The sequence below is a fragment of the Stereum hirsutum genome, assembly GCF_000264905.1.
Source record: "Stereum hirsutum FP-91666 SS1 unplaced genomic scaffold STEHIscaffold_5, whole genome shotgun sequence".
Lineage (NCBI taxonomy): Eukaryota > Fungi > Basidiomycota > Agaricomycetes > Russulales > Stereaceae > Stereum > Stereum hirsutum.
The window spans coordinates 284,553-298,224 of NW_006763135.1; the positions used below are offsets into that span (position 1 = coordinate 284,553).

At 49.2% G+C, this 13,672-nt stretch overlaps 3 protein-coding genes across 3 annotated transcripts; 1 reads left to right on the forward strand and 2 right to left on the reverse strand.

The window, feature by feature from the left end:
* Nucleotides 1-124: 124 nt before the first annotated feature.
* STEHIDRAFT_54441 (RTA1-domain-containing protein) lies at nucleotides 125-1,460 on the forward strand (the record flags this gene model as incomplete). The annotated part of the gene is made up of 6 exons (XM_007302267.1): nucleotides 125-257; nucleotides 364-508; nucleotides 577-712; nucleotides 778-1,073; nucleotides 1,140-1,210; nucleotides 1,276-1,460. 6 exons carry the CDS (start codon nucleotides 125-127, stop codon nucleotides 1,458-1,460), a joined length of 966 nt encoding a protein of 321 aa, XP_007302329.1.
* A 368-nt stretch (nucleotides 1,461-1,828) lies between these two features.
* Nucleotides 1,829-2,582, reverse strand: STEHIDRAFT_129856 (uncharacterized protein; the record flags this gene model as incomplete). The annotated part of the gene is made up of 2 exons (XM_007302498.1): nucleotides 1,829-1,861; nucleotides 1,932-2,582. The coding sequence occupies 2 exons, from the start codon at nucleotides 2,580-2,582 to the stop codon at nucleotides 1,829-1,831; spliced, it is 684 nt and encodes a 227-aa protein (XP_007302560.1).
* Nucleotides 2,583-3,540: 958 nt separating this feature from the next.
* Nucleotides 3,541-13,274, reverse strand: STEHIDRAFT_146017 (uncharacterized protein). The gene is made up of 45 exons (XM_007302499.1): nucleotides 13,203-13,274; nucleotides 13,057-13,083; nucleotides 12,923-12,936; nucleotides 12,756-12,872; nucleotides 12,547-12,679; nucleotides 12,296-12,488; nucleotides 12,052-12,240; nucleotides 11,803-11,998; nucleotides 11,563-11,753; nucleotides 11,219-11,479; nucleotides 11,072-11,160; nucleotides 10,396-11,017; nucleotides 10,287-10,342; nucleotides 10,042-10,228; nucleotides 9,776-9,986; nucleotides 9,517-9,713; nucleotides 8,647-9,456; nucleotides 8,560-8,596; nucleotides 8,466-8,490; nucleotides 8,323-8,403; nucleotides 8,196-8,258; nucleotides 7,890-8,136; nucleotides 7,602-7,827; nucleotides 7,514-7,538; nucleotides 7,352-7,452; nucleotides 6,973-7,295; nucleotides 6,746-6,916; nucleotides 6,586-6,688; nucleotides 6,480-6,536; nucleotides 6,341-6,414; nucleotides 6,158-6,286; nucleotides 5,987-6,104; nucleotides 5,908-5,917; nucleotides 5,740-5,848; nucleotides 5,650-5,687; nucleotides 5,436-5,591; nucleotides 5,227-5,379; nucleotides 5,162-5,170; nucleotides 5,066-5,105; nucleotides 4,992-5,008; nucleotides 4,759-4,930; nucleotides 4,320-4,697; nucleotides 4,166-4,255; nucleotides 3,954-4,113; nucleotides 3,541-3,894 (listed from the first exon to the last, which is right to left on the reverse strand). The coding sequence occupies exons 1-45, from the start codon at nucleotides 13,267-13,269 to the stop codon at nucleotides 3,823-3,825; spliced, it is 6,744 nt and encodes a 2,247-aa protein (XP_007302561.1). The 5' UTR covers nucleotides 13,270-13,274; the 3' UTR covers nucleotides 3,541-3,822.
* Nucleotides 13,275-13,672: the final 398 nt, after the last annotated feature.

The window sequence follows — 13,672 nt, forward strand, 5'->3', positions numbered from 1 at the left end:
ATAGCCTCCTAGACGGAACATCCGCCATACAGTTTGATGAATGTTTAGCAGAGTATATAAGGAATGATGCCTTCCTTCCCAAGCGCTTTGTGCAATATTTACACTTTCCCCTTCTTCAGACGCAATGCCATCTTCAAATATCCTCCCCTATGCACGCTACACTGATCCGAATGAAGATCCCCGATTGGCCAACTACGGCTACGTCCCGACTAAATGGATCTGCGGTCTCTTCGTTGCACTATACTCTATCTCCACCCGTACGTTCCCCTCTCAAGCCGCACGCGCTCATCAGTTGTTGATTTCGACTCACCTTCAACTCTTCCTCATTCACCTTCTCGCGATCTCCTCATTGTGCCCTGATAGTACTGCACATCGCCCAAGCCACACGCTATCGTTTGTGGTGGTTGTTGCCCACAGCTGCACTCGCAGGACTTCTAGAGATAATGGGCTGGTCAGGAAGGCTATGGTCAGGAATCAATCCCTACTCTGACAGCGCTTTCACTATGCAGTACATCATTCCTCTAATTACAGAGCTGTCAGTTCCATTTGCTGAAATCCCGGGGATTACCGCCACAGAATCACGCTAACCATCATCGGACCAACACCACTCCTCGCCGCAGACTTCATTATCTTCGGACTCATCGTACCACGGCTAGGCGAGCAGTACTCCCGATTGAGTGGAACGTGGTATGCTAAGATATTCTTGATGTGTGTACGTTCGAATGTCTCCTATTATCTTTGTTGTTTGTTCAACTCCACTCTTATCTCGATTTTCAGGATTCTATAGCTCTCATAGTCCAGGCCGTTGGCGGCGGCATCGCTTCGTCTGCCACGACACTGCAGGGAACTGTCGATGGAGGGCACATCATGCTGGGTGGCATCGTCTTTCAGCTCGCTGTGGCCGTATTATATTCGATTCTTGCTTTGGAATATCTGACGAGGTGGAAGTTGGACAAGCCTCTCAGAATCAGGGTGAGTAATTGGGAAAGGAGAAACGGTAATGTATCGATGGATGCGAGGACGAAAACGATGCTGGTAGGACTAGGACTGCTGACATTATTCATTATCGTGAGGTGCGATTATTTTTATGCCATCAGGTTATAGGTGGTCGTGCTAAGCTGGATGTTTGTCCTTCGCAGATCTGTTTACCGCACAATCGAGCTGGCAGGAGGGTGGCGTGGCCATATCATCAGGACGCAAGCCTACTTCAGTGCGTTCTTCTCGATCTCTCCCAGGTCTTGTTCTTCCTACTCATGTGGACGCCACACTGTCCAGACGTACTCGATGGCGCGATGATTGTTCTTGCTATGTTTACTCTCAACCTCTTTCATCCTGGTTATCTTCTACCCTCACTTTGCGAGGATATGTGCCGCCAAGTCGATGTAGAGACGCTAACGGGATCACCTTCGAATGGGAGCAAACTCGGGGAACCGAAGGCGAAGACTTCAGCTGTTGCTTAGAGGACTTCTGCATGAATTTTACAGCGTATAATCTGTAATTCTATCTCTCTGTTACGATCAGGTTTTTGGTTCGGAATGGCTATGGCACGCATGCATGATACTCAAGTGATGCTACGGGAATGATGATTAAAACAACCCAAGACAAGCAACATGGGCTGCAGATTGGAGGTTGAGGTCAAAACAAGGTGGTACAGCACAACAACGATGTATTCCGGTCGTAAAAAAGAGTAACACTCGAACGCAGAAGGACGCGTGTATGCAAAGAGACCAAGAAATTTGACATACAGTAGTGATACTTCAGATGGTGTAGAGAGAAATGAGAGATGGCAATGGATGGCAATCAACATTGACAGAACGGACTACAAGACTTAAAACCCCGAAAACTGTTTAGCTAGATCGACCTGTAAATTGAATCGTTGAGCCGCAAGAAAGAACGATGGCAGTGGTCACTAGGAAATGGGTCATGCTCACCTGCGCGATGACTTCGTCGATAGTATCCATCAACTTCGCCCACATCTGTCGATATACGTCGACATGGTCATACTTCTCCAGGCAGTATCGGCAGTGCTTGGAATGATCCTGACACGCCGAGATGAGGCTGTCCAATTTTTGTGAGCGAGAGGGAAAGCGTTGCTCGGGGTCTTCCGCCATGGTCAGGGCAATTTGACCAACAAATGCATGATACCAGGCAGGTATAGATGTGCGCATGATAGTACTGATGCAGCCTCTAGACGCAGAGGTACTATGTCCACGAGGAAGCCACTCGGCACCGTCTCCGTTGCTTATTTTCTGGTCGATAAATTTGGATATCACTTTGGCGCATGTAGCACGGTAGACCCATAGATCGTATAGGGCAGAGCCCGTGAGATGGCGAAGGTCAACCCCAAGGCTGCTTAGGGATAGGTCGCGCCGCAAGGTCAATGGGACGGCCATAATCATCTCCTCTCGTAGACGTAGACGATAGGCTGTGCCGTACGCACGTATGCAATTAGAGTCGCTCACGAAGTTGCGAAGAAGTCCGCGGGAACGCTCCATAGCACTACGCATATCATATTTTTGGGCAGCCGATGCGATCATGAATGCCTCGTCGAGGGACGATGGAGGAGATAGATCGACAGGCATTATGAGCGACAATAAGCTGTGAATGACCTGACTCTCTTCTGAGATAGGGACGATAGGAAGTCCTCGCTTGGGCAAGTCTCCGGAGTTTGGTAAAGAGTCGGATGAAGAAGATGAAGGTTGAGGGATTGAGAGCATCGACTTGAACACGGGTGATGCTTTGGCAAGGATGACACGATAGGTCGAGAAGTCGACCAGATCTGAAGATCGGAGGACGATATCGGCGTCGTCATCATCAAAAGGTGACCCAAACTCTATAGGGTCTGTACGAGGAGACTCCTCCGGGACCGGAGCAGCGTCTGCGTCGGCTGGGGTAGTGGTAGGGGAAGACATCCTCGTCCAGTGGTACGACTCTAGTTTTCAGTGGATCGACATCATGGGACAAAAGTAAGTTAGCACGCGCGACTATCTGGCTGACCTCAACTGGTATTGCTCATAAACTGACCTTTTGAAGCAATCAGTCTAACTCAACACAAATGGTATGAGGAGGAAGGGTGCCTACTAGTACACACCAATTTGGACAAAGGCATCGGTTGGAAGTGCGCACGCCACTGCATTGGTATTTCATACTCCGCCGGCAGACTGCGGGTGACACTCAATCGCCGCTGAAGTTATTTTGCGTCTATCGATACGTCCATGATCCATCTTGCATCTATCTGTCGTCAAATATCCTTACACGATGGTACGTCACGACAATGTTTCTCGTTTGTTTTGTCGCAGTGCCGTCATCAACACAAGAAAAGCACGAATAGGATTAGGGCAGCCTGGAATGATACTGTACTTTTTCGACAAAGTGTTCGTCACGCATCACGCAGAGGGCGTCGGCGAACAGTTTTGGTCCCGGGGTCACGCATACACACGGGTTCACGAACAGAAAATCGTGACGAATCTGCGCTGAAAATCACCCAAAATTCAATTTTTGGGAACTAATGCGAACAATTCCGCTTGTTCGTCACGCGTGGCCCGCCCGAACGAACCGTGGCCCAGCGGTGGTCACGGCTGACATAATTCTCCCACGAACACTTGGTCGAAAAAGTACAGTACACAAGACACCGTTCGAAAATGCGATTGGAACTGGCAGAAGTATGGGCGAGGTGAGAAAGTTCAAGGGAGTCATAGAAGCGGATGGGATAGGAAGCAAGATCACGGAAAGAAACAGAAAACGTAAGTGCTGAAGGAAAGAGTGCAAAAGTTCGAAGATAGTCATACATGAGACCGACTCGGAGGGAAACGGCGACAATTCTCAGCGCATCAGCGAACCTCTCGGCTTACGCAACGACTCTGCCAGACCGAGAAAAGTCTGAGCCAGCTGAACCTAGAGATTCAAAACGAGTGAGAACATGTAGTATCCATCGATTAAATATCATGCTATACCGTATCGAGTGCTTCAGAGTACGATGAAAGGATTGGCGCTGAGGCTATTGCACCAGGCGCAGGAGGCGCAGCGTTCTGGACGTCGAGCGCGATCCTTGCCATCCTTCTTAAGACATCATTACCTGTACCGAACGAGACGGTATGAAGCGACAGTGGTTTTCTGTGCGGAAGTGATTAAGAATAGTATCTTGGTGGAAATGTAACCACTGTACCCGAGAGTAATCGCGTTACGACAGAGGTCTTGCACAGTCTGATCCGAGATACCACACTCTCCATCTGAGAGAAATATCATGACAGGAGTCCTGAGGTAGAGCAATCCCGTCAATACACATCACACATCATTATGTGATCTGGTAGTGTTCGTACCTTTCAGTGCTCCAGTGCCGCTGCATGACCGTTCTACCATGCGTCAATGCCGCCGTGAAGTCTGTACCACCGCGATCCTGGACTGCCAATACACTATCGAGAAGTTGATCTGGAGTACTCGTAAAATTGTTCATCACCCCTTCATGGATCTCGTGGTCAAAAAAGATGATGCTGTATGCATCTCTGCGGCCTCCAGTCGCCTGGGAACCGGGAGCATTGACAGCGGCGTGGCGGGAAGACCAGAAACCATGCAACGACGAATAAACTGCTCCTAGCCTATTTGGGCAGCTACGGTTGATCCGGGCAGTGACTGGAGTATCTGCAAGAGGACGCCTGTCGCTGTATCCCATGGATCCTGACCGATCGATGAGGAAGATACTTCACAGATGAAGGTGTGGGTCATCAGTCAAACAATAATCGTTAACGCGAGGAAACCTACATATGGTAGGCTTGTTGTAGCACAGCTGGGTTCTTGCATGCGAAAGAGTGGCCATCGTTCGAGACATACCCCAGGCCCGTCGCTCCACCTAAGGGCTGACGTGGATGGAATATTGGCAGCGTGCAATAGGATGGCTGAGCTGGGGCTGTTCCATTCCCAGCATGTTCTGGACCTGAAGACGCTTGCGTTGGTACAGTGCTCAGCACAGAGATGTACGTTGTGAATTCGCTTGCCTGCGCACATAGCATCGCTGGATAAATTTCGTCAACCGATGTGTTTGTTAGGCAACTGAATGTGACCGACATACCACTTCGCAAAGCTGGCTTGCTCCTCTCTCGAATATGGATCTACGTTTTCCTGTCAATTTTCGGCTATGCTTGCCACGAACGGGAACAGAACTTACCACGGAACCCTATGGAATGTCTCCTTCAGTCTAGAGCTCCACTCCAAAAGAACCACAGTGCGTACCTGTTCTACTCCAGTATAGGCCGTGAGATATATGATCCTTGGGGCGATTAGGCTCAGGCTTAATGCGTGAGGAAATATGAAGCATGTCAGCCCCCTCGCATTGAACACCGGGTAAGGTTCGACAGAAATCAATGTGGGTATGTCTGCCCTGATCTAATCACAACATTATCGTCAGAAAAACAACATCAACATCAATAATGTCCTTTTACCTTTACAAACGAGACTACACAGCATAGGAGCACCATCATCGTTCGAAGCGAACTTCCTGCCGTTGATCTCCATGGTAGCCTCATCCGGACCGTCAATTGCCCATCGAGTCTTGGACATAGAACCATGGCTCGTCTCATGTTCTTGCTGTGGATGACCTGAGGAATTTGGTGATGCTCAACTACCGATATGAAGAAGGGATTCCGAGTGCTTTACCTTGTGGGAGAGTGCAGTAGTAACCACAATTCTCGCATCTGGGAACGACATCAGTACTGAAGACGAGGAGATTGTACCGAAAACACACACCGCGCTTCGCAAAAATGGAACTGCTTCTTGTCGATGGTATGGCTGTGACTTCCTGGGTGATCCGTACCGCCGGGGGGTATGGGTACGACGCAAGGTAGACGCCTCGCATCTGGTTAAGAGCAAGATACATAAGTCCCCTACATCTCGCGATCATGTGTGGTATCATACCTTGAGAGTACTGTTCAAAGTCGGTACATAAGTGTGTCACTGAGGACGTTTGGTTAGGGATCTCGTGAGATACACATACCTTCGTGTATTGAAACGTCTCATGCTTTCCGGTGAAGGTTGCCTCAATGGACTGAGGCGCTGTGTCTATCTGACAGATTCCAGTAGCAGTACAAAGAGCGTGGCAGGAATGGCTTTCTCTGTTCTACGTTCAGCATTGACAAAGCTTTCGGAAGACAACCGATGGACTGACCCGCAAAGATGAATAGCTTTATCTTCCAGCCCATGCAGGTGATCCCGATTAGAGCACCGCCTCTTGCACAACTGACAAGTGCATGGGCAAGACGGTTGGTTGCAGATGTGAACGTCATGATCATCCTCGCTAGTCTAGAATTCAGCGAACGGATTGCCAAGCTAAGAAAGTCCAGTGGCGGACCTTGGGACTATGCAGGTCTCAGAACAGGTGTACACCTCGCCACCAGATAACTTCACATCTTGCAAAGCACACGGCTAATGTGGAGATTCAGTTAGATAGACTGGGCATTGCGCAATGAAAGCACTCATTGATGACATACCAGGCCACAAGAATGAATGCGAGCAGAACATTTGTGGTCTTCGTCATGCCCGACCGTCTGGTGTACGTTAGCAACACCGATGGAATTCGTAAACATCTCAGCGTACCTTGGTGCACTCTCCCTGGCAACCCTTCTTGCCCCAAAGCACACACCGCTCGCCGCATAAGTGGGCTTCGACTATGCAAATGTGCTTTCCAGAATGACCAGCTCTGATACAGGTCGTTAGTTTCAATGCCGTGCACCGAGAAACCAGAAAGAGAACATACGGGAAGCCACAGGTTGGGATTTCACCTTCATGTTCCTCACCGAAGTCACACGCTGACCGACACCGATGGGATGTCCCGCAGTCGTGGGGGTCGTCTCGTTCATGAGCGCGACCCTTTAAGCATGATAGAAGGCAGCCAGCACACTTGGCCTTACATATCTGCACGTGTGACCTGTTTCCAAAGCGTATTAGTGCGCACATAGGTAGATCAAGCAGTGAGAGACCAACCTCATATCGACAATCATGCTATCAAGCGTCCTTCGCAGAGTATCGATGTTCGCATGTTCAGTCTTTTGGAAGCGTGAGAGGTTAGATGATATCCACTCCTGGACATGGGCCACCCTCGCGTCAAGGAGGTCGTCTAGGTGAGCCGAGAGTTCGTCAGTCCAGTCAATGTCAGACTTTGTATGTCTGTCGTCATTTCTCAGTGTCCAGCTATCGATGAGCGCGGATAACATCGACTCTCGAAGCCCAGGTTCTGTATGACCGTTCGAAAGGAAGAAACGAGCGGAGGTATCATCCATTTCAACGACGGCATCCATATCGAAGTTCTAGATCAAATAAGGTCACATTTCGCTCAGCGAAATACCGGATGAAAGTGTCTCACCTTCAATGGTTCGCTCGTGAGTTCATTATCTACTGAGCCTGAGCTCAGTGCCATTGGTAGCAACGCCAGAAGTCTTTGAGCTCGGTGGGCCAAAAGCGTTTCTAAGCAGAAAGACAAGCTCAAAACCGGATTCAGGCATGTCTATTGAAAAAGGCGACTCACGATCCATAGCACCCCAGTCGTTGGCCTTTAAGATGTCAGCGATTCTTTTCTTGTAGTAGAGGGTAATGACACGGAAATGAGGGCATACCTTGAGCTTCGCCATCAGTGTCTTAATCATGACCAAGAACTCTCCCGCAGACGGATGTGTCACAGTCTGTTTATCGAGTCGCTTCTTGAGGCTCTGGAACAACTGGTAGAACTGCTTCGACTCTATGACTGGCCATGGAATAATGTCGAGCTTCCCGCCGTGAAGACGCGTGATGAAATTTGCCTCTTGTTCGTCTTGAACGATCTTCTGAAACTTGAGAGAGAACCTTCAAGCGGTGGATCAGGTTCATGCTCACTATAACCTCAGAGAAGACTAGGATGTACGTACTCGCGCTTGATCTCTGCCTTGTCTGTATCAACCACGTCCTTGATCACAATAGCTAGAGTACTCTGGAAGAGGGATGGATTTGCGGCTGGATCGAGGACGGAGGAAGAGGATTGAAAGGACTGGAACAATCCCGTGATGTCACGGCTCAGGGCGAAGTTGGTACGGAAGATGACAAGGTTCGATATGGCAGTGTTGAAAAGCACAAGGAGTGTATCTTCCTGAGCAGAGCGCTCGATACTGTGAACACCTAGAGTCAGATTGCGTAAGTCAAAGTGACGATGCGGACCGAGAAGGGAAAGGAGGTGCCTTCAAAATCAAGAGCAACTATCAACGCGTCATCCGTAGGCGTCAAAGCCATCCATACGCCCTCTGCAAACATAGAATTGACATTTATGAGCAGTCGCTTCGACTGTGGCTACTGCATGGTGCTCACCAGTCGTCCTCATAGCACTCCCTGCGAAGGATGTATCAACCAGATGGTTCAAGGCGAAACTCTTCCCAACCGATTGTTCTCCTATGATGAAAGAGTTCAGCGAGCCGTCGTCTACGCTTAGTATGGAATACAAGTTCATTTACCCATGGATGAAACCACTCTAACGGGCTGGACAGAAAGCACGAAGAGTCAACTAACTTTCGGCTAGAAGGTAGATCGTAAACTCTCGTGACCTACCTTCGACGCCATGTAGGACTGGAATATAGATTCATACCTAGAAACTACGTCAGCGTGGTGAGCGGTGATATCGGAGCATACACATACCATCCGAGAGTAACACTATCGACGATAGTACTGACGTCGGCGCCCAAAAGCGATCTCTCTAACTCCGCCGAAGAAACACCGTCCTTCAACGGAATGAAACGGTTTTCACGGCAGATTGCGATATGCAGAGGAATCAGACAGAAAATGTCGACGATCCATTGGCCTGCTTTGAGACGCGAGACCTCCCAGGCTTGGTCGAAGAACGAGGATAAAACAAGAGACTGTCGATTGACAGCAGTCACCAGGGTGTTCTTCAGCTCGTCTCCCGTTGGTTTCCGTGTTCGCTGCTCGAAAGACTGGATGAGGTCGCTGAAGTGGGGTTGATACTTGCCGAAGTCGCGGTCCGTGATGAACGCCAATTGTTTCGGTCTCCTGGATGACGTGATGTTTTGGCGTTGAACTGCGGCAACGACCGGGAACCGAGTCCATACATCGACGTGGCAATCAATGAGACAGTTATGCAAGCTCGCTCCCGTAGCATCTCCAGTATTGGAGCTCCTAGACGCCTTCTCCTTGAACATGAACTCCGTGACCTTCTTCGTGATGTCGAGAGCGATGGAAAAGCATTGATAATCCTCCGACAAAGCAACGATGTGCACGACATTCCTACTACCGAGTGAAGTGACGACCAACGAATGTGCCGTGAGATCTGGGAAGTCTAGTGGTATGCCCTCGGAGGCTCCAAAAGTAGGCCAATGATAAGCGCGGAAGGACACGCCGTCATCGCGCTTGTTGAGAAGAATGAGACAGCTACCGTCTGGCGTCGAGTAGGCGGCGAGCGGGATCTGAGGTAAATCCAAAGATGCAGGTCTACGAGCAATTTTGCCGTTAAGATTTCGAGTGAGCTCATATGGTCAAGACATTACGCACCTGCATTGCTGCGTCACCAAGGAGAATATCCTAGCGCGGCCTCCTGAGTCGATGAGAAGAATTTCGTGAGTGCCAGATATGAAGCGTATGTGGCTCAGGCTGACGTCCTCTGAGTACCATGGCTTGAGACTGATCGTGCTACCGAGCGCTTGGGGAGAACTGAATTTCTCGTCATAGACAAAGATGTTTAGATCGAGCTTTTCCATCCGATGTGTGAGCTCTCAGACACGTCTTATGATCACACGATATCTTGACAAACCTTGGTCGTACTGCATAACGCAAATGTACGCTTGCTTTCATCGAACGCAAACTTGAAGGATTCTCCTATTTTCGCGCGGTCGAATGATTTCCACCTCTGCCGCTGAAGTGCACCATCCATCGCGGACAGTGATTCCAGACAGACAAGAATATGGCCCCGGCGATCATCGATGAGGAGTAGTAACCTGTCATTTTCTAGCAGTTGCGCGTGGCTGTAGAGATGAGTCGTTCAGCTTCGAGGATATAGATTGATTATATGTTACTTACAGAATTAGGTAGTGAAGCTCAAGCCGGAAGGAATAAGAGAGTCTTTCATTGACCTCAGGCCGCGGAACAAACGCAGGATTCAGCTGGAGAGTTTGCAGATGATCGGCTGAGAGATTGAGACGATGGAGCTTGTACTCGAAGACTGCGTTCAGATGGAACTCTTGTCGACCTGTAATTCTATACGACACTGAGAAGATAATCAATCCAAAGTTGCCATATGCAGAGCCGTTAAATATTGAACTGACCGCCAGAACCATATCTCGAGGGTTCGATATCCACCTTCTCGATGAAAAAAGACTGTCTAACCAGCACGACATAAGCCAACAGGCAAGGACGGTGAATTAAAAAACTCACAACTTCTCTGTCCTCGGTTGTGCCTCCATGTCATCGAAAAACTGAAGACGAGAATCTTTCAGGGATACTTCCCGCTGCGAGGCAGCTTCACGATCAATCTGGAGAACGCAATCCTCCTTCTGTATCATTTCCACTGGGCTCATGAGCTTCTCTACCGCCTTCCTGATGGCTATAGATAATTTATCGTAGACTATGTCCAGCATTTCGTGAGCAAGGTCCGTCAGGAGAGGAATACGTGCGACTCGGTCTGCGAGGCCGGCTAAGAACTCTGGGTCGGAGATGGCATTAGCCTCATCAAATGCGCGCGCGATGACCGCTTGCTCCTCGTCCCTATCTGTGGATGCAGAGAAGATCTTCAAGGCCCACCCAAAGCCGGTGGTCTTTTGTTTCTGTGGCGTGTGGAAGAAGGCCTCGTCAGCCAATATGTCCGATACCAGTTTCTCCTTCTCGTCTTCCGCAATATCGGCTCGGGCATCTAGGCACCGTTCTATGGCGATAGCCCGCCGTTTGTGCGCGGTGAAATGACGAGAATCAATTTTGCCATCTAGATTCCGAGTGGCCATCTCCCTTCGCACCGCAGCCTCGATCTTCGGGAAAAGACTACTCAGACTAGAGTATCGATCTGAAAGCGTGCTTCAAGATGATGAAAGGGAGCCTTAAAAAAATTGAAACATACCCGCATAGTTTGTCGCCTCTTTCGAACCATCACCATCCTCCTGAAGAGTCTTATCCGATGAAAGCCGAAGTCGGCCAAGGTCAAGGAACCTATATGCGAAAGCCTTATAGGTCATAAAGCAATGTCATAGCTTGGGGATGTACGTACGGAAATGAAGACGCTACTCGAGAAAGAATTTCGTGGTAGAGTGTAAGTTTGAGGTCGTCGTGATCGCGTGCCAACCTCTCATTGAGCTCTCTTTTGTTGGTCTCTCTTGTATGGGAAGTGGCGCGTTCTATCTCTGCCTTACGAGCATTCCATGCTTTGCACGGGGTTGGGTATCGCTTCTGAAACCCTGCCTCGACGATGAGGGTGAGGGCTTCCTCGCCGAGGTCAACGGACAAGTGGAAAGCGAAGTCCGGATTCTCCCTGTCATTTGATGTAAAGATCCACGATAAACATATAAACCATGACCACGGTAGCAAGATGAGAAAGAAAATCATGTCACTCACAGAGTCTGTTTAAAAAGAGTCTTGGTAAACGACTCGCTCCTTATTTCCTTGCCTCGAACTGTTGGCGCGATGTATTGGCACGTTATGAAGGCTGGGCTCGTTTCGCCATCAATGAGCTGAGGCTTGAGATTATGACGTTCGGTAGCTGGGCATGAGGGTTGAATGGTGGGAACAAATCGTTTCAAATTGATCTACGAGGAAAGTTAAGACATGCGGTGGTATAATGTCCGAGAGACGTACTTCGAAACCTTGTCGCGCCTCAACGTTTTCGTCCTGCTCGTTAGTCTTTGCGACTTCGAAGGTGAACAAACGGTCATCATCGTCATCATCTTCCATATCTACGTCATCTTGGACTTGGTCGTCGGTCCATACTAGGGATCGGGCGTGCTCCGGCGAGACCATGCAAAGAATTTGGTCCGCTATCTTCGTCAAGTATCTGAACAATAGTACATTAGGTGATTTACCACAGCAAATAATACATCGACTGACCGCATGAATGTGATTCGGTTTCGTCTTACAGATGAGACTGTGCTGTCATCCCAAGTGGTGTCTTCAGGCCAATACACGATGTATAGTTCTTCATCAGAGCTCCCGGAGCAGAGCGAGCGGAGTGCATATATGCCAGAGCGAAGTTTCGGCCCGTTTGAATCATCCTGAGGGCTCCGAAGCAGCTCAGCACTGCAGAAGGTCATGAGTGTTGCTCACTTGCCCCCCCAAAAGAGTTGATACGGACGTAGTGGCATTGATCACGTTGAGAGACAGGAAAAAGGCAACAAGTTCATCCTTGCTTCCGTATACCCCCATCGGCTTGACCGCGACATCGTCTAGGTTCTTGAAATTGACCTTCGTAAGGGAAGTATAGGCACCTGGCGAAAGAGTGTTGATGAACTCCGCCAGCGAGTCTTGCGCGATGACGACCTTTTCGACTGCGAAACGAGATGTGATTAGTGCGTTCTAAACCTATACGTTTCGTGTTCAAGTTACCTGTGCCCCCGCTACCTTGTTCGGTGATGAGATCAAGGATTCTGTACATTCCCTGGATCGATCGCAAGAGGTCAGAAGGCTGAACAGCCCCGAGCTTCGAGCGGCGAGCGGTGCTTGGTCCTTGAGACGATGGCTACGCAGACACGAGAAAAAAAAGCAAGAATTTATCCTTATGAGTGGTATATCACTCCAAGGGATATTTAACGTACATCGACATCCATTTTGTCTCCACTCTGGGACTTCTCACGCGCATCAGCAAGGGTCGCACGCTTGATGGGTTGTGAAGCAGCATCGTCGGCGAAATCTTCCCGTGATCTCTTGGAGTTCTGATAGAAACATGAGGTGTTGAGGATTTTATTATGAAGCTTCCTCTTACAAGTGAATTGAGACCTTATATTCCGTCGAAGAAGTGGCGTACGGAGGTTTTTGACGAAGACGAAGTCCAGTAAAAGAACGATAAGAAGCGGTTTTCGAAAGACATAAAACAAGGTCTCAACGGGGTGGTCTCACCGAGGTCATCAATCTTATCGTTGTCATCTACCAATGTGAAGAAAGAATTGTGTACGTTGATAGGTGGCGTTTTGGAGGACAAAGGGAAATGACAACGTTGGTTATTAGCACAAACGGGAAGATGGATCTTTGAAAATACGACCCACCAAAAGGAGTCACAAATCCACTAGTAGCATCAAAGAATGAATCAACAGAGCTATTGTCATCGTCCATGGTTGCAGACGGGTATGAGTATGAAGACAGCCCCTAGCCCAGTGGGTGAGCATATAAACGCATGCCCGCCGCCACTGGAATTGTGTTTCACACTCCGCCGGAAGATCGCGACTGAGAGCCACGCCACACCAATACCAACCCCTGTACCCCACATCGCCATTGTCTTTCAACAAGCCTTGAACACCCACTCCTTCGACTCTCATCAAGTACACTCGATCATCAAAAATTATGCATAAACACAATGTGTGGCAACGGCCGTTAAATCCAGGCTTGGACGACCGAACACAATTGCGCACCGGTGGCTCTCATGAAACTCGGGTCGTTTCTCACCCGGGTACAAGTCAATATAGTAGTAAAGGATCATCTGCTTGTGGACTTATATGCATGAACTGGTGTCGCCTCG